This window comes from Podarcis liolepis, assembly GCF_965112155.1.
Source record: "Podarcis liolepis genome assembly, chromosome: 1".
Taxonomy (NCBI): Eukaryota; Metazoa; Chordata; class Lepidosauria; order Squamata; family Lacertidae; genus Podarcis; species Podarcis liolepis.
In genome coordinates, this window is record NC_139554.1 from 110402889 (window position 1) to 110423026 (window position 20138).

A 20138-nucleotide genomic window follows, 5' to 3' on the forward strand; every position below is an offset into this window, starting at 1 on the left:
GTGTACTTTTATTTTATCTTATTTGATAAGTTTTATATATTGCTTAATCAACAACAAAAGTTTTCATAAAGCATTCATAAGGATTTTTTTTTTAAGTTGAAGAGTTTTCTTGTTCCAGGTTCCTGAACTTATCTGTGCTTAAAAAAATAATAAGAAGAATTTGGGGAGTTCACACCTCTTTAAAAAAATAAAGTAAGGACATGCCAACACAAATGAGCACTTCAAATCTTTCCAATATGCACGTGATTGTGTTGCAAGTTCCCTTTTCTGCAATTTTCTTTCGAACTACAAACTATGTATAAGCATATCTAGTCTTGGGGAAATGGTGGTTGTTTCCGACTTCTGAACTCTACCCACTAGATGAGAATGTGGCTCAATGCTCTACAGTCCATCAGTGATAACACAGGCAATGATAAAACACACATTAGATTTATTCAGCAGCAGCATTTTCCAGTTTTCTAATCAAAGTACGTATCAAGGTAATAAAATCAAGCATATTAAAAGAGGGATAGCACTTGACTTGTGAGAATTCAGGTGTGTGTATGTGTGTGTGTGCATATATATATATATATATATATATATATATATATATATATATATGCGCTCCAAACAGAAGAAGTCTAGTCTGTTATGAATTTTGAAGCCTGGCGTTATTCTGAGTAGCTAGGTCAGGAACACTAAATGGCAGCTCAGACTATTCCTGGAGTGGCACATACAATTTTCCTGAAGGGGTTCAAATTATGGCTACAAAGCAGTCTTGATCAGTAGTAAAAACTAACAAGATGTATAGTACAAGGCTGTATCAGTAAAAATGGTTTCCCTTTCTATTGTTGCCCAGCTCAGGAAATAAATAGTTGACAAATATCAAAAATGTTCACATGAAAAACATCGGAGACGGCTCATTTTAAAGCGTACCAGCATTGTTCATATTGCTATGGCACAGAAATCAAGCATTTTGGATAGCAGACTAAAATTGGTTTTAACCATACACAAATGACTTGCAGAGGCTTCAGCTGAGAATAGAACTCTTCCATTGATGACCAGGAAAACAAGTTGCTAAATTAAATGTGGATGCAGCAAAAATGTAAAGGACAGCCCAGCTTCCTACAGACATTTGGAATGACAGTGTATAAAACTGGGACCTTAAGGGAAAGATGATGTCTGAGGGAAAGAAGGATTCTATTTCCAGCAGGAAAAATATTAGCCCGACAAAAACATTCTGTGCCACTTGTAATTCTTTTGTTGCCCAAGAAAAGAGTTGTGGAAAGTGTTCATGTTCTGTTTCGTATCATACAAAGAGGCACCTATTTTTCATATGCTCTGGTATGTAAAACAGAGATGGATAGAAGAAGCACCAGTGCAGACTTAGCAGAGCGCTGCCTATAAATATATGCTCTGAAGGTTGTTGCAACTCCGCAGAGGGCCACCACCTTCTCCTCTATATTATTTAGTATAATTAATTACATCGGGGGTGCACCCCTCATGATGCAGTTTCAGAATAGATTCATACGAAAACATCGACATCCAGATAATCTTTCAGAAATTTACAAATGTACAGTATATTTATAACATTACTTTCAGAGAGTGTCAGTGCAAAGATATACATATAGTACACCGTGATAATTGCTCATAAAAATAGGCATTGACATGTGTAAAAAATAATAACAACAAGGCATGGTTTCAACAGATGTCTCCAGCTAAAGGCTAAATATATTTCTTTATAAAGAGATGTGAACCATTTTTTTCCTCCTTCTGTTTACAAAAATATATGTGCAAACGAGTGTGCCTAATTATTCCCTATTTGAGCTAGTTATACAACAGAGTCCTCTTTGACGAGATTGGCGGTGTCTTTGAACGAATCCTCAGTTGCTGTATAGGCTAACGGTTGATCTCTTTTGAGAATGATCTTCTGAGGCAGTGATGGAGATGGGGGAGGGACACTTTCAGCATCTCCCCTGTGTTCCTTGTCCATCTGAAACAACAAAATGCATTGTACGATATGCTCTGAACATAGCTCTCCTCAATTGACGCCTCAGTTTTAGTGACATAAGCAACAGATCAACACACACACACACACACTCTTTCTGTGTGTGTGTTGATCTATTGCTTAACGTGCTTTACGGAGTAGAGAACAGGTCTGAGGAACCTAAAACCTACCATTCAACAAAGGGGAAACAGCAGAGGCAGTGGAGACAGGGAAGCATGCAGCAAGTCACTAATACATATTTAGACTTAGTTACAGGCCCTGTTACACCTGGGCATGGGAACTAGGGGCCTGTGGCAAAGGCTTCACAAACATGGTGGGCACTAAGGACCTGAAGGCGGATTGAGAATTTTATTTATCCTCCAAGGCAGCCTTTCTCAACCTGTGTGCCCCCAGATGTTGTTGAACTACAACTCCCATCACCCCTAGCTAGCAAGGCCAGAGCTCAGGGATGGGAGTTGCAGTCCAGCAACATCTGGGGACCCACAGCTTGAGAACTGCTGCTCCTAGGATCTCCAGGCGGTGGACATGATTCCCCACCTCCCCACTTAATCCTCACAAGACCTCTGTGAAGTAGATTAGGCTAAGAGATGGTGAAACTGACTTTGTTGTCAGAGGCAGTTCGAAGCTTGTGGAGGAGAAAGGTAGAGTGTTCTTTTTGTGGGTAGGGGGAGAGAAACTGAAGACCTTCAGAAAGGGGGTGCAGCGGGAGAAATGAAGCTTGGGGAGGGGCCTCCTCATCTGCAGTGAATGGTGTATCAGGGAGACCCAATAGTGACCATAGTGCTTTAATTCCCGTCTCATGCTTCCTCTCCTCTTCCTTTGGGACTCAAGTTATGTATCTCATATATCTACACATTCTACTCTTTGTAATCTCCAGTCTTCCTTCCTTCCTCTTGTGGAATGTATTGCCACAAAACTGATCAGTACATATGTACCAGCAGCGAACACTTTATGTGCCTCTGATTGAGGAGCAAATCATTCACATGCTTGTTGCTGCCGATCCAGAAGTGGCTCAAAAACAGAGTGGAACGGGGGAGGGGGGGGGCTTATGCAAGCTCTGCCGACGCACATGGGAGTCAGGAATGGAGCCCCCCCCCCCAAATGATCTCTGCCTGTAGTCTCATATCGAACGATCTTACAGGACATACAGCAATCCTTTCTGCTATGCCCAGAATTCTTCTATCTTACACATTCCAGAGTACACACTGCTGAGAAAGAGAGCAGAGCAGCAGAGGGCATCCCTGCTGAATTGAGGACCCCAGAGAATCTGACCTACTTCTTAGCACTTGATTCCAGTGGAAGATGTGTTGGGTTAAAGCCTGGGAGCCCAAATCCTACCACTGTCATGGTGAGGTTCATGCATGGCATTTATCAAAGGGTCCATGCCCTTCAAAAAATGGTTTCTGTCCTTAGAGAAGGTTGTTTGTCCTTGTGCCAGACCCAGGTTATCATCAATGATAGAACCGAGATCTTAAAGCTGATGTGAGAGCACTGTTGCAATATAGATGTCTCCCAAGTTCATTACCCATTCACCAGCATTTTAGTGGTCCATGCCAGTTTTACGTTTTAAACCATCTGTCATAATGACAGACCAAGAGACAGACAGACAGATGTCATCCAGCACTCCCTTCTTTTTTCCTAAGAATGAATTTGAGCAAACTGACTTTACCTCTGAATAGATTGGATTTTCAAAGTTAGTACTCTGCTTCAGTTTTCTTTTAAAGAAGCTCCACTTTGACTCCTGGAAGTGTAAAAAAAGAAGTTTGAAACTTTGCACCTATTTTTAGATCAATGGTGATTCAACAAACACAAGCTGAAAAACGGAACTATTCCAAGAAATTAAAAAAGTCTGACTATTTAGCACCTGGTTTAACCAAATGTCAAGGATGATCATCGCTGTTCCTGCAGCACAGACTGAGGCAAAGGTGGAGAGAGGAAAGACTAAAACAGATGCATGGCGGAGTTAAACAGGCACAACTTTTAGTTATCATATCTGAACCAGGTCAAAGTGTGCATAAAGTGAAACACAAGAGGGCAAGAATGGGTGTAAGACGAGAAATAAACAGGCATAAAGATGCAGATATTTACAAGTGATGACTACCTTTAGTTTTGGTAAACTAAGCATTCTTGGTGCATATCTAAATTATATGCAGTATCATGGAAGGCAAATATTACTGGCTGATATCCAATGAAGCAAAAATTAGAGCAGATCCATTGTAATCAATGCACTTAAGTTACTGATGCCATTGATTTCAATGGGTCTGGCTCTGAGCATGGATTGGATATCCCACATTCATGAGTCAAGCGCTGTATGGCACAACGAGCTTGACATCCAAGGGCTCTACTAAGCAAGATGCCTCATTCTCCATATTCAATCCTGGCACATTTTGCAGGAACAGCCTTCTATTACCGGTGCTGCATCTGTACTTGCAGGAGGCTGAGGAGCACTGGGAGATACTGGCGTGGCATATACTGGATTCTCAAAGTTTTCATTCCCTTCGCTGCTGGAAGCTGTTACCTGTTGACACAAAACTGTTTGAGAAGACAGCAAAAACATGCGAGCTATTTTGTTTCTTTATTGCATTTATATACTAGCTGCCTGCCAAAGCACTCAAGGTGGGTTTTTTTTAATAAAAAAATAATACTAAATCAAATAATATAAAATGTAACATTGACCAGGTGTCATGGACTGGTTGGACACAGAGGAATGGTGGGAGGAACCAGCTGGGGAGGAACCACCAAGGGAGTGGTGGCGGGACAATGATGAGTGATCACGGAGAGAAGAGGGAGAAGGCTGGGGGGGAGAGGTGTTGGAATATGAAGAAGTAACAGGGCTTAGTGAGCAGGGAGAGTCTGTGGCAGAGAGAAGTCAAGAATCGGGGGGCAAAGGCAGATGCTGAAGCAGGAGAGTAGGAAGAGGGAGGTCAAGAGGCAGATATGAGTCAGGCTGGTGAAGAGGCACAGGTGTCTCCTGCTGCTGCTGCTGGGACAAGCTCCTCTCCTCACTGGTCTCCCAGAACCAGGAAAAGCATGAAGAGAGAGGAGGTGGGATTAGCGCCACACAGGCACAGTCTCCGATTGCTTGCAAGAAACTCTGGAGAGAAGGAGACATAAATATGGCTGCTGGGAGGTAGAGACTTTTAGTCTTGGCAACAGATTTCACGGAGTAGGGACCTACAGGGCATGAGCTGCTGTGTTCCACTAGGCCAGAAACTCAGCCAAGTCTGTGAAGATTGTGTTTCACTAACTCCAGCTTTGAATTGTGCGATTTACTGACCAGCTTGCTCTGGGATACCAAGGTTTAATTGAAGGAGCCCCTTGGTGTCTTCTCTGCCTGCCTCTTTGTTCTCTTTCTCCTTCTCCTCACAGGAAAAGATGGTGTCCGTTGGGCGCTGAGAGTGTGTTCGTGTGTGTGTGTGTGTGTGTGTGTGTGTGTCTTGGGCTGCCTGCCTTGCTCTCAAACGTCATCAAACCTACAGATGTACTTTCCGAAGAAGGAAGATTGGCGAAAGCAGTATCAAATGGTTAACAGGCTAAGAAATATTAAAGACCACCTATTATGTTTGTCCCTTACTTGTGTGGGAGGGACTACGTTCATGTCCCCAGCTCCTCCGTCTTTCGTCGTATACATCGGGTTCTCAAATGTGATTGGCTGCTTCCCAGTTTCAACAGCAAAGTTTTCATTCTGAGAACAACAGTGAGATGCTCACTTCCAAATAATATTGTGTGGTTTTCAAGTAAGTTTTAAGCAGAGTGGAATTAATGAACCCAACCTAGTCATGGTCATTCATTTCACTGGGTCTCCTCTGAGTAAAATATAGCTGAATACCACCCATTAATTTTATAAATTCTTAAAGCAAAACGTAACAGTAACATAAGAATTCCATGTAATTTTAATTCTTCTGGGATAAATATTTTCTCTCTTTTAAAAAGAAACAACCAAAATATAAGCATTATATGCTCTAGAATATATTCAACTCAGCATGGAATTTACTATACATTATTGTTTCCAGTGACATAGGAAAAGAATAGTGTATGAGATTATCAAACCAAGCCAATTCTCCTAAGGGTGGCTGAAGGATGATGCTACATAAATCATTTCAGCTGGTAAAAATAAAAATATTTTCCCATCAGTCACTAAAAAATGCCACACAACAGAAGGCAAGGTTCTACAAATCAAACATATTGCAAGAAAATACCTCCAAAACCATAATTTCCAAATAGATACCTCACTGTAGAGCAGGGATGCGGGAACCTGTGGCCCTCCAGATATGGTTGGACTACAACTCCCATCATCCTGTGCTGGCTGGGGCTGATGGGCTTCAGAGTCCAACAATCACTGGAAGGCTGCAAGCTCCCTCTCTTGCTGTAGAGTCTTCAAAAAAAACCCCCAAAAGAATCAGCTAATTAATGAAAAACTGGGAGGATTTATTTATTTTTCATGGTGGGAAAATGGCTACTTTTGGAGGGTATGTGCATTAGTCTTTGTTTTACACTGGGAATTTATGTTCTCCTTGAGGACAGAAGGTTAGTTGGAATATGAAAGGGTAGGCTGAAACTTCAAATGAGTATCTGACAATGGAGGAGATTCATCTCCTAGGGGAATACAGCAAAAACCCCATTTTAAGGAACTAACAATAAGAACACTGCAAACGTGCCGTCTAAAAGCTGGCAAGAAAACTATGGAAAAAGAGGGAACTGAGCTCTCTTCCTCAGGGCCTATGAGGCAGAAAAGGCAGGGCATGAAACTGTTCTCTGTCAAAGGCGCAGCCAGCTGCCTTCCTGTTTTGAAGGAAGAGAAATGGACAGAGGGGAGCCAGAGTCTGTTTTTCCTCTCAGTGGCAGAAGATGAGCCTGCACAAGGAGGCTGAAAGGCAATGCATTTTAGGATGTGAAACCTCAATAGTGCCAATTGATAGTAATGTCAATACTGCTGTGGCCTGGAGCAAACTGTACTGTGAAAAAAATATTTACTATATCCTATATTTGTCTGGAAATGTATTCTAGGGTCAGGTGGTGTGTGTGTGTGTGTGTGTGTGTGTGTGTGTGTGTGTGTGTGTGTGTAAGCCCTCCTACAGTTTCCCGATCAACTAGCATTCCAGTGTACAACATTCCCCAACAATTCCACGTGCAGAGAATTTCCTGGTGCGATTTTTGGCATAGTTACGGGATCTTCAATATAATATTCAGAGACAGCACAACCGCCTCTGAAAACACAACTGGCTCTTAAACACACACATTTATTTCAACTGAACACGTGCAAGGAAAGTTCCATGCGAACAGGGTGGTTCAAATCCAAGATCCACCAGGGTGAGGCAGTTTGGATCCAGTGGATCTGAGGCTTTCTGGGCTCAGAGGGCCTAAGCTGCTTTTCAGTTCTCACCCTGGCTGAACTGGAGATATGCCAGCGTAAGTTCTGCACCCTGGTTTAGCTGGTGGAACTCAAGTCAGTGTTACTTACGCCAAAAGTGGCGTGGCAGGGGAAACATGGGAGCAAGGAGAGACTTACACCTACTCCAAACCTCTTTCAGCTCAGGCACGTGACCTAGCAACCTGGCAAACACTCAGCCCGGGGGGAAAGGATGGAGTAAGCTAAATTTCTCTAAATGTTTGGATTGGGGGAAACATGCACCAATAGCTAGGATTGTTCTGGAAGTGTGACCCTCGTTTTACAAAGTACTGTATGCCCATTTTTGGTAGGTAAAGCGTTTCCCCATCATAATACTACGGTGAGAGGGCAAAATGAGGCACTTCATATGGAAGTGGGGGGGGGGGATTCTTACCATTTGCATTGCTCTGTCAATAGCAGATTCCGCTCCAAAGCCAGACCCACCAATGTCCATGGTCACATCAGCTCCAGGGCGGAATGTTACCCCACTGCCATTTTCCGTGGATTTTACAAGAATGCTTAGGCTTTGAAAATAAGAACATTAAAAAAAAAAACAACCAGCAGAAGATGGTTTAATAAACATTACCTTCTCATCGTGTCTTTTTTAAATCAAGTTTTAATTGTTTGGAACTGATGTGGTAATAATAACTCATATGATTAAAAAAAGAAAAGTCAAACTATTTCTTGAAGAAAAGCATTTCTAACACCGCAAGCAGAAGTCTCCATCGCTACTTAAGCTGAGACACTTGAACATATCTCTACTGTGAGCCAAATGTCCTTGGGGTAAGGGCTAGAAAGTGTGGATTTGTTGATATGGCAAGATATATGGGTTCACTGTGAAAGCTGCACAGGGCACCTCCAATCTTGAACACAGACAGCCCCTGTATCTATGTTTCTTGCTCTGTCCCTTCTATAAGCTGACTCGTGAAGAACGTCTGGGTATGTATTGGAAGGGCAAATAGGGCTCTACAAAGACATGGCAGATAGCCAACATAACTAAAAACTTCTTTATTTGTTATCCGGGATGAACAACTGAGCGACAGCTGGATGACGCCGTCAGTTTTCAACAAAGACTTTGTGAAGGACAATGCTATTGATTATGGGTATGCAGAGACAAGTGGAAAGTAATCTAGGCACTGGAGTCCAGCACTCACAAGGTATCAGTAGCTAAATCTGAAATCCCAGAGACATGAACCAGAAAATGCACAGAGAGTTGTGTCTACTGTGACTTCATGTTTCTAAGAGTGTCAATAAATTCTTGCTCTTCCTCCAATTCAAAGCAACTCTAAGCATATTTTTCTTGCAAGTGAACCACACTGAACACGGTGGGACTTACAGGTAAGCATATATATAGGACTTGCAGCTGCAGGAAAATGACGCTTCGAAACATGAATTTGTTGCTCGTTATTAGCAGAGGCCATTGTGAACCACTTTTAATGTGTATATTGAGACAGTATATTGAGACATTTAGACCTTGCAATACCTACCTTGGAAATTTGGGAAGCGAAGGTAAGAGAGAGCCCGTCCGTCTGTAATTTAAAAAGCCTCCCACAGCCAGAGATCCAATGATGATAGTCAGAATGATGGTCAACAACACGGCCACTGCTGCTACCAGAGAAGACAAAGGGTAAGCGAACGATACGGAAGATACCGCTCAGATGTCAACACTGCCTCAAGAATAACTTATAGACTGGCTCTCTCATGCAAATGTTTTCAGGCCTGTGCATGGTTATTCTGGATAAAAGTATAGTTCAAAGCTTACTTGTCCCAGGAGGCACACCCCTCGACAATCCTGCTTCGCAGTAATTTCCAGTATAGCCATACGGACATCTGTAAAAGGGAAGCAAGATGTCTAACTGGAATTGACTACTAAAACATTGGCTCTATTTATTGCCCTCTGTGAGGTACATCAGCATGGGATGGTTTTTCAAACTCATTCCTTAGTAATTACATGTTTCAAGGGGAGCACACACACCTCTGCTGACTGTTTACTTGGAAATGAGCATGTAGGAATGCTGAGTCACAAATGAAAAAATCCGGCTTTGTAAACATTAAAGAAGATTTCATTTCAGTGGAGTATCAGTGGCCCCTACAGGCTCAGCTGAACGCAAGTGTGTGTGTTTCTTTTTTGTTGTTCTTAAGAGATATTCCTTTCATTGGTGGAACAGGCATCTGAGTAACTTGTCCTCTGACCCTTTCTCTTAAAAATAAAAGACTTGCTGCGTTTAAAATTGTCCATCTTTAAGGAAGCGTCTTTGCTTGCCATTTCCCCATTTCCGAGGCAGCAGATATTCAGCTTTACAAACACCTTTAGAATGAGGTCTTAAGAGCTACAATGAGCAAAAGCCTCATTTGAGGTGAGTATCTGTTCTTGGGCTGTACCATTTCAGACTGCTTCCCCTCCTATAATTTACTCCATGCAAATTCAAAGCTAGAAAAGGGGATACCCTACAGCTTTCGCCCCAATGTGTTAAGTTTTGAATGTGTGCTGTGGGATGAGGAAGCATTCAAACATTCCACACACCCCTTCCACCTGCAGCTTGAAATGGCACAACCCAGCAATGGATACAGCTCATCAGTGGGGCTGATGCTCATTGATTCTGGTTTTCGGTACCCATGAGCACTGAATACATGAAGAGGCTATCAAGAAAACACTGACTAGACCAGCTCCCATGGCCACTGACATATATGCGGGCCATGATGCGCCCTGGCCAATGCAAGATCAGGACCAGTCTGAGAATACGTAGATGCGTGGGGTTCCCTCTATGGTGATGGATTCTGCACTTTGTTAATGGGCACCCAATAGAATTCCAAATAAACAGAAGCTCTGGCTGACCAGGGTTCCTGCTTCCATGGAGGAAGCACTATACGGCATGTATGCATATAGCTCGCCCATCAGACTAATGCTGTTCATGTGTCAGCAGGATGTGAGTATGTGACTGGTGTACATTGTTTGCGAGTCGTCTTGAGTGCATACTGGAGAAAGGCAGGGTAGGGAAATTTTGTAATGAGCATCTCTTTTCGCTTGCAGACTTTGGTGATGTTATAAAGAGCAGATCTTCATGTGCTACAAATCTCACCTGGCCCTTCCATATAGACTTACTTGCATTTAGGAAGCCCACTTTCATCAATGTAGCATGTCCCTCCATACATGCACCTACAGGCAGGAGGCATCGTAGGAGGAGATTCAATGGCTATAAAAATGGAAAGCATGTGTTAATCGTCTTTATGTACTCTGTGAAACATAAAGCACCTTATCAATCTCCAATTATTTCCACCATTTCTTTACCTGCATCGCACTCTGTCGAACTGCCTTCCACAAAACGAGCTCCTTGTGGGCATGCGCAGGTGTATCCTCCAGGTCTCAGCAAGCAGAGGTGGCTGCAGACATCCTTGCATGGATTGGACACTGTAATGATAAACAAAGACACACCTGAAGATCTTTTAGGAGAGCTAATGGGATCCTTCCAATCAGACAAGAGAACTAGGTTGGGGATATGTAGACTCAATGAAGACACAGTGCTGCTCCATAGACTTGCAAACTTGTCTCTCCCCCTCTCACGAAGACATTCTCCCTCCCTGTCAGTTTTTGAACCAATCGGTCATGTTATCTCTGCACTGGTGTTTCTGTCATTCGCAGTTAGCGCCAAGCCACAGTTTGCAGCCATGACCAGAAACAGATGCTTCACTAACAGTGGTTAGTGAAAACACAGGCAGTCAAAATGCAAACCGTAGTTAAGTTACAAAGCTCATAGGAAGGGAAGGAAGGCTGCATAAGAGGGGAAGAGAAAGGAACAGGGAGCACCAGGCAAGCCTAATTTCCTAGAAGAATTAAGTTGGCGCCAACCTCCTGGGACAGAAGCAGGCACTACAAGATTAATGTGTCTGAAGAGCACCTTGAGTGTTTTGCCCCATTTCTATCCATGGCATACACCTCGGGTAGTGTCTTGCTGTTTTAACTACACTCCTAATACATGCTATTTCCTGTCCTCCCCTACAGAGCCCCAAATGGCAAGGGCAGCTACAAAATAGTCCATGCCTGAGATGGGCGATGCAGGCAGGCAGGTGAATTCATTACTGCCTCTGCCAGGAGAGGAGCATGATGTACAAATGATATATTGCAGTAATAAAATGGGAACAACATGCTTCCTCTCTGGCTCACAACCAGCTTTCTTGGATGTTTTAAGAAATACGATGCCGTTATTTTCTTCCAGTTATTGGTTTAATGACTGAATCATGAGAAGCTTTGTATGCAGAGCACCCTTCCAAAATGGTGCTGCTGCACAAGGTGGGAAGCCTCTGTCCATGCACATGTGTGCTCAGTATTCAACCACGCCCATCATTCATTTTGTGGGCAAAGGCCAATTCCCACTTTGCCCTTTCTCCCCAGACAGGTGAGCAGAAACTCTTAAAATGGACAGTAATGACCTTCTCTTTTGGGCATGTGGAATCTGTCTCATCTGAAGGGCCACATTCCATCGTGGGCAGCTTTCCAGGGGCCACAGGAGAAACAGAAGTGCCTCACCCAGAGGAAATAGCCCCTCCTTTATTGAACTCCACCTCTCCTTCCTATTCTCCGTTTGTGCCATGAAGAACCATAACAACACCATATCACGAAGGGGAGAAAATTGTGTACAGTGGAAACAGGAAAAGGGAGAAGGCTTAATTCACAGTTCAACCAGAAAGGCTTATTCAACAGCTCACTTGATGAGGACTCTGGCCAGCACCAGTTCTATGCTTTCAGAAACACCAATATCATGAGCGGAGAGTTGTTGTAGGCTATTAACATTTACATAAGCACTAGGGCAATAAAACTATTCCAATGTATACAAGAATGTATGCTTTTTTCTGCATATTTTCACTTTTATATGTATCTTTGTTGTTTGCTCCTTCTCACTTTTCCTTCTTTTTTCTGTATCACTTTATTTCTTTTAATTGAAATCACCTTAATAAAATATAACTACTTTAAAAAGCAAAGATTCATAGATGATGCACTATACAAGGCTGGCAATTACCTGACTGATTGCATCTGTGCTGGTGATAGATACGGACTTGAGTAAGCCAAGGGTTTATAGTCAGCATTTTTACTTTCTCTCCTTTCCCAAATTTGTCTTCTTTCCAGACCTCCCCTCTTTCCTTAGATATCCAGTATAGGTGACCCTCGAAGACATCAAGGCTGTACGGGCTGCTAACTTCTCGGTGAAATAAAATAGTAGGTAAGTTAACATGCAAAAGGAGAGCAATGTTGTTTGTCTAACGAACATTCTTGAAACCAAAGTATACCTTCCTCCACATCATATTATGGCCATTTTCTAAGCTTTCCTTCTAGTGGAGATTAATGTATGCTTTGGAAGCAAAATCACAGTGACCTGTGGGAATTTCACAAGTAAACCAGAAGTACTTTCAAAAAGACTTCAGGTTTTTCCTCACAAATGAAAAGAGCACAGGAATCTGCACTACTTGCCAAATCTATACTGTTGCAGGGGTTCTCAAACTTTCTACTCTGGCTGAAAGTTACCGAGGCAAACAAAATAGTGGCAAACAGAAGCAGAGCTTGACATAATCTGCAGGCAATTACAGACATATTTTTCTACAGCATTCTAATCCATCTTTGAAAATTGCTGAATTATTTGTTGCAGCATTTTGCTTGCGGCAAGAGATTACACAACTTAACTTCCCTCAAGATAAATGCGGACATTTGCTCTGGAGGCATTGCTATATGCTCTGGGGGTGTTTTACCCATCTCCTGCCATTTCTTCTCATATTCTCCTTTCAGTGTTCAACTTGGACCTGTTCCCATACACTCACTGCAAACTGCATGTTTCATTGATCCCTCCTCCCTTGTTCCCTTCACATTCACTTTCTCCTTATGGAAAAGCTTTCCCTTCTTATACCCTTGCTTTCTATCCCCAATTTACACTACTACTAATACCTCATTTTCTTCAACACCTCACCTCCTTTGGCAACTTTCCCTCAGTGGAGAGACCTTCCCCCCACTTCTCTGTTTCCTGGCCACACCTTTACAAGAAGTTATTGGTACTGGCATTGGTTGAACCAAAAGCACCGAGGTTAGGGAGTGGTGTTGTCAAGTGTGGTGGCACTGAGCTGGCTATGACACAGAGGGCCACTTGAAAGTGGCCCAAGGTCCCCAGTTTGAGTAACTGTAATAGTGCAAGTCCCTTACTTCATCGATAATAACCACCCTGTCCCCAGCCATCTGCCACCATAGTTAGTCTCCAAGTATCTTGGGGAAAACTTTGATTAAAATTGTCTCAGTCCATATTCATATACATACGTCCATGAAGAACAGTCTTCCTGTCTGTTCCATCAAATCTCATTGATTCAATTAGGTTTTCCTTCATATCACTCCAGTAGATTCTGTCATTGTTCAAATAATCAACTGAAAGGCCAGTTGGCCAACCAAGGTCTTCAAAGACCAACGTCTGCCTCTGTTGCCCATCCATCCAGGCGCTTTCAATTTTGGGTTGCCTTCCCCAGTCAGTCCAATACATTAGCCTGAGGAAAGCAGAATCGGTATTTTTAGATGGTTAGATATAACATAGCAAAGCACACAAACACTATGCAGAAAAAGAGAGAAATCTCCATGAAATGAGAATCAAGTTGGTAGGAACTTGGCAGTTCATGGCTGACCACTTTTTCCCTCAGAGAAATATGCTCCAGAGTCCTTTTGTAGCTATCCAACTTTATTTCATATTGTGTGTACACGGCTCTGTTTATCTGTTCTTGATGCATTTCATTTTATTGATTATTTCTACAGTATTTCTTTGTCTCTTTTATCCTTTCCGCAACCCTGTAAGTAAGATTACGATGTACCTAAAATCAAGACAATGGTTTTCACAGCAAAATATCCAAACGATTGCCTCTCTCTGTGTCATGAAATTATTTTTTGCTTCTAAGAACCATTCTCTTTTTCTCTCTTTTGTGTTTTCCACCAATAATTCCCCGTTAAACTATTTCTTTACAATGTGCTTTTTCATTTTACATTGATAAATATTCCCTTTAAAATGATAACAGTGACTCCCATCAGAGGAGATTGGCGCCAATAACTCAGACAGACACTAATTATGCTTGCTGTTTCTAAGCTATGTGGACTTTGCCAAGGCACAAACAGTGGAGCCCAATACCTAGGCAAAGTAAAAAGCTACTAGAGCACATCAATATGAGGATGATTTGCTTTTGAAACTTTCCCACAATGTAAGGGTTCATTGTGGCCTATTTTGTTTGTTTGTTTACATGCTGCTTGCTTTTTATGCCCATTTTTACGACCATCTGCTGATGAGAAAGCTATCAGCTGCGCTAAAACAATTATCGTGCAACACAGTTAACCCCGAACTGATGTACTGCTTGTTATATGTAATTGGAGTGTAACTAGTGACTTTAGGTATTTATCAGTTCAGTTGTAAAGAGAAAACAGCAGAATTCAGCACAAGGGTTCCAACAACAGAGGGGAGGGAAACCATCTGCCCCACTTTACTGAGGTCTGTCTCTGCTTCCAGTCGTGACATAACAATAACCACAAGAAGTCTTGTGACATTTGCCCATCGCAACCTCTGCTAGTTATTCAAAGTATTTCAGGTAACATATAGAATATAGATATTATGGTGCATTAGATATTTCCTATTCATTAGATATTTTAGACAGTTCATGCAGCATCTCCTTTCGTTTATATTCATGCTTTCAGCTGCCAAAATGCTTACCCAAGTTTGGGGTTGACAGCAATAGCTGCTGGTTGGTCCAGCGAAGAGTAGACGAGCCACTTTCGGTATCTCCCATCAAGCTTTGCCACCTCTATTCGATTTGTCCCGGAATCAGTCCAGTAAAGGTGCCTAGTTGAGATCCAATCACTTTTTTTAAAATAAAAAATGAACTGTGTATTTTGTCAACATCCACTAACAGTGTATGGGAAAGGCCTTTAAAAAATATTCAGTAGTAAAATGCCAAAAATTCAGAGACAATGCCAAATAAATGTGATACAATGCACACGAGTTTATGGTTGCTGTGTGAGAGATGTAAATCCCCTTGTTCTAATCCCCCTATTTGCTCCGGGTTTCCCTCTCAGTCCCCTGGAACAAATTTGGGTAGGCATGGAGAAATCCCACTTCATGAGCTAAAGTTGTTTCACTTATTAAATTACATTGTTGGGATTCAAAACCTGGTTTCTGGAGCTCACAAAAGAACTGATATTAGATCTGAAAGAGATATCAGATCTAAAGCAATAGGATCTGATTGATGGGATTCTCCCCCCTGCAGACCACTTGTGGGTACAGACCGGTTCATCTGTCAATCACCCGATGTCACAATGGCCCAACTTCAAAGGAAAAAAACATCAGAGGTGCTAATTCAAGCTGTGTCTGATTTTAAGCTAGAGCTGTAAAGTGTGCTCCTGATTCTTCCTTTTCATCAAAAAGTCACTGCTTTTTTAATGTGGCACCTTTTTGTGTGAATTTGGCATAGTGGAGGGTTAAAGAAAAAAAGATGCCAAATTCCAAATATGCTGCCATTTAGATGCATTGGGGGGAGGGGGAAGAGTTGTGCTCCTGACTCTTCCTTTTGGCCATGGCTTCAAGTTTCTCATGCTTGATGCCGTACACCTGGTAAAGTGCACATGGGTTGCCCAACACGGCAGCCTCTGAGGTCTGGGAAAGGTTTAATTAGTGGTTCCCTAGCACTGGACAAAAGGGCATTAATAATAATTAAAAGAAGCTAAAGGTCAGAAATCAATCTGTTTCAAAACAGGTAGAGTACCCTAGATGAGCACCTGCACTGATGGTTGGGACATACATGTTCTGAATGAGTCCAGGACTTTTAACCAAAAAGGTTACTCTATTATCAAGCTCTTCCAGCCTGGCCTTTGACTCCAACTCCCATCAGCCTCAAGCTGCATTGCTAAAGCTCAAGGATGATGGGTATTGTAGTCCCAACATCTGGTGGGTACCAGGCTGGGGGAAAACATTCATATATTTATATATACGTTCAAAGGTGAATAAGGTTTTCCGAACCATTTTTATTCAGCTTTTGCGCTTACCTCCCAATCCAATCCACAGCTAAACCAACGGGACTGACCAGGTATCTCAGGTTCAAGTCAACTTCTTTCACGGGATTATTTCCGCTGCTTTCAAATGTGGGGATATAGGCACGTTTGATGGAACCAAATTCTGAACCACGCCCCATAATGCTGTAGTATATGACACCTGTGGAAAGTTCAGAGATCACTTTCCTTTTTTCTGCCATTAGAAACAATTCGTCATTTACTCAGGTCAAGAGACCTTACTCCCCTAAGGTCATGCAGTGCTTCTGTTGCAGCTATAAGGCGAAATATAAGTGAATTGCCCCAAATCCTGACTAGCATCTAAAACGGGCACTTTTAATGAGGGGAACCCCATAGTGTCCTAGAGACCCAATAACTTTATATCCCAGAGAGGAGACTCAGAAACAGGTAACAGGGAGATGGCTATGTGTGAAGTTGAATCCCCTCAAAATATTTAATTAACAAAGCTGCTGTGCGTGTGGAACAAGGTTTGCTCACATAACAGGACTTTCCATCCCTCCCCTTCTCATCCGTGCCCCCTAAATCTGCTCTGGAGGCTTAGGGGGAAACGCAGGCTTAGGGGGGCATGGGAGGGGGCATGCAGGGGAAAGAGATAAAGTCCTGTTGCACAAGTGGACCTCAGCTCCTGCTAACATACCCCAATTAGAGTACTGTTGAATTCCACCCATTACTTTTGTTCCTGAGGCCAGATTAAAAAAAGAACCTTCTTTTTTAGTTAGCTGAGGGATAGCCGGGGGAAAAAAGCAAATATACTCACTGAGGCCTATCCCCTCAGGATCCCAGTGATAGTCTATGGCTTGGATGTGCTCCTCATTTTCAATATAATCAGAATACTGCTCAGATGACATATTATACCTTCGAATGCGGACGTTGTCAGGCAGGAGTAATATTGGTGGGTTACCTGAAAAGACAGTTAATACATTTTGTCACTCTTGTGTTTAGCAATTCTTTCCATGAGGGAATTCAGGGTAAATAACTGATGTGTCAAAGTTTCTGCTTCCATTTTGAAGAAAACATTTTTTTCTGAAACTCTTGGACCACTTTGGACTGTAAAATTTAGAGGCCATTCTGCAAATATTCAATGTTTCCCCTGCTATGGATTTTAAATCCTTGCTATCCCTAGTTCTACTTGGTAGCAGGTTTCTTCAAACCTTCTTCAAAGGTGAAGGATGTCAAGATCCAAAACATTGTTTTTATATCAGTCACTTGTGCAGACCTAATGAAATTGGATGACCCATTTTATCTTACAATAGCAGTCCCCTGTACAGTAACACAAACAGCTTTCAAAAGTTGCCTCAGTTTCAAAAGTACCTTGCCACACGGCACGAAGATGCTCGAAAAACAGGGCACTATGGACAGGGCATTTTTTTGAGTGGTGATGTCCTGACGGTAGAATACACTCTGAGGAATGGCTGGCTGGCCACCTATATTGTGGTCTTTTAGACACCAGTTGAATTCCAGTTAACTTTATTTATTTATTTTAGTAGTATTAGTTGGTCTCCAAGGTGCTACTGGACAATTATTTTATTTTATTTTTTATGGTCCATGAACCATACATGACAGTCTGTCAGCAAAGTGTCTTTGATTTATATCAATATAATCTGCCTTTAGAGAAATTACTACAGCTAATTTTCTCTTGATGACAACCAGCTACATCATGAACAGCCCTTTTGTTCTCTGGAAATGTGCAAGGCTATCTGTGAGGACAAGAGACAGGACACTGAAGATGTCACAGATAAGTTCTGGTTTGTTTTCAGATTCAGCGGCATAACAGCAGTCAAATGGTTTTACTGAGCCTTACAATCATGATTCTACACAAATGAGTTGGGAAGAAGCGAGCAGAAGACAACAGACAGCAATGCAATGCAGCATGGTGGCCAAGAAAAGAATAAGACTTGTTTCAGAAGACAGTTCATGGTGCTTAGTTTTAATTTAATTTGGCTCTAATGGAAATGCTGGCTGAGCTTACCACTGGCAGCACACTGGTCTCCTTGCTGATCCCCAACAGATCTGAATCCCTCTGCACAGAAACACTCGTAGCTTCCTTTGGAATTCTTACAAATCTGGGGGCATGTTCCAAAGATCTCACACTCGTCAATGTCTGAAGGCAAAGAGAAAGTATTATAAACTTAATGACAAAATAACTGCCATGTTGTCGCAGCAAAGGCCTATATAATGTATCAATCTTTTTATCACAGGAATGGGCCTCTTTAGCTTCTCTTGACTCTCTTTCTTGTCTCCCTTGCTCTGCTCAGGTCCTTTTCTTTTTAAGCCCAGGCACCTAAGTTCTGGGTCCATCCCTGCCCAATATTCAACTCATTTTCTCTCTCTTGCCTTTTCTATTTCCTTTTTCCTTTTTACCATGGTCCATTCCAATTTTCTTCTTTCCTTTATCTTCCCCCTTCCTCTTTTCTCTCCCTCATTTTATGAATATTCAGACTATGAGCTTACAAGAATGGAACATGTTTTATCTTTTTGTGCATAACGCAACATTAAGAAGAATGACAGCCGCGGTAGCCATACTGTGGGAGCCTGTAAAGACGTATGTGCACAGACATTTTATTCCATTCATTGTTCTTTGGATCCAATCCAATGCACTCTGCAAGCAGACACTGCTTTTCAGTGAGAAACTACAGTAGCCATTCCAAAGAAAATGTGTCTTCACAGGTTTGAAGAGGAAACCTACACCAGCAATCCATCACACAGAGAAGTATCACCCTAACTGGTTAGGCTCCAAAGAGCAACACAAGGGAGAGAGAAAAACAATGAGATCCAAGGCATTAAGGCGGTTAAGTTATCTAAAATGTTTTAGGAACCTGCACCTAAATGCTATGAGAAAAATAGGATTCCACATAAATAAGCAAAACATCTCAGTGTGATGAGATGCTTAGAGAGCTGGCACAGAATGTTTTAGCAGTGCCATAATGAAAATGATGAGAGAGTTTATTAAAGCTGAGCAATTTGGAGATAGAAATCTATTTCAAGATGAAAGGTACCATCACAGGTATTTCTGTTCAGTTCACTGGGGCTGTATCCAGGTCTGCAGGTACATATAAATCCCCCTTCGCTTAAGTTGGTACAGTTGTGTTCACAGATATTTTCAGCACAGGTCCTACCCGTTCCAGAATCTAAAGAACAAAACAAAACATAGGTTGCATTTTAATGAGAAACTGAAACAAATTTCTCCCTCACCTCTGGTCCTCAATAATAATAATAATAATAATAATAATAATAATAATAATAATAATAATTCAGATCTACTGAACTCCTGAAATCTCTTGAAACTGCTGACTTTTTGTTGTTGTTTTGAACTATTAAGGAACATTCCAAGGGCCTGTTTTCCTCCACGGTTTAAAATTCTTTACAAATAGAGGCCGATAGGACCTTTCCTCCTTCACAGCTGGCCTAAGCAAAATATGCCAGTAATGTAGGGATGCTCTGGCATCCTTTTCTTCTGTGGGATCATGTGGGCTTTAGCTCACATGTTCTTTGAGTTGTGTCGTGGATGGAAGGGGCTCACCCAGCCCTTCAGCTACCTTAGGACCATCACTGCAGCGAACATCAAAGAAGAGGGGTGGAAACAGATGAGAAGGTGGAAGGAGTGAGGGAGGCACGCACATCAGGTATCAAGTACAGAGGACTGGGGGAGGAAGAAGGCTGGGTTTGCATTCCAGGATTTATTCTGTTCCCGA

At 42.1% G+C, this 20138-nt stretch overlaps 1 protein-coding gene across 1 annotated transcript in view; it reads right to left on the reverse strand.

The window, feature by feature from the left end:
* Positions 1-410: 410 nt before the first annotated feature.
* Positions 411-20138, reverse strand: part of LRP2 (LDL receptor related protein 2) — a 140686-nt gene continuing 120958 nt past the window's right edge. Inside the window, exons 64-79 of the mRNA XM_083495707.1 lie at positions 19443-19574; positions 18416-18547; positions 17204-17347; positions 16423-16588; positions 15095-15223; positions 13672-13892; positions 12392-12568; positions 10666-10785; positions 10480-10570; positions 9139-9206; positions 8864-8984; positions 7771-7900; positions 5562-5672; positions 4398-4505; positions 3657-3728; positions 411-1972 (exon numbers count right to left, since the gene is read on the reverse strand). Coding sequence (XP_083351833.1) covers positions 1811-1972; positions 3657-3728; positions 4398-4505; positions 5562-5672; positions 7771-7900; positions 8864-8984; positions 9139-9206; positions 10480-10570; positions 10666-10785; positions 12392-12568; positions 13672-13892; positions 15095-15223; positions 16423-16588; positions 17204-17347; positions 18416-18547; positions 19443-19574 — 2084 coding nt within the window. The 3' untranslated portion in view covers positions 411-1810. The remainder of the gene's footprint in view (positions 1973-3656; positions 3729-4397; positions 4506-5561; positions 5673-7770; positions 7901-8863; positions 8985-9138; positions 9207-10479; positions 10571-10665; positions 10786-12391; positions 12569-13671; positions 13893-15094; positions 15224-16422; positions 16589-17203; positions 17348-18415; positions 18548-19442; positions 19575-20138) is intronic.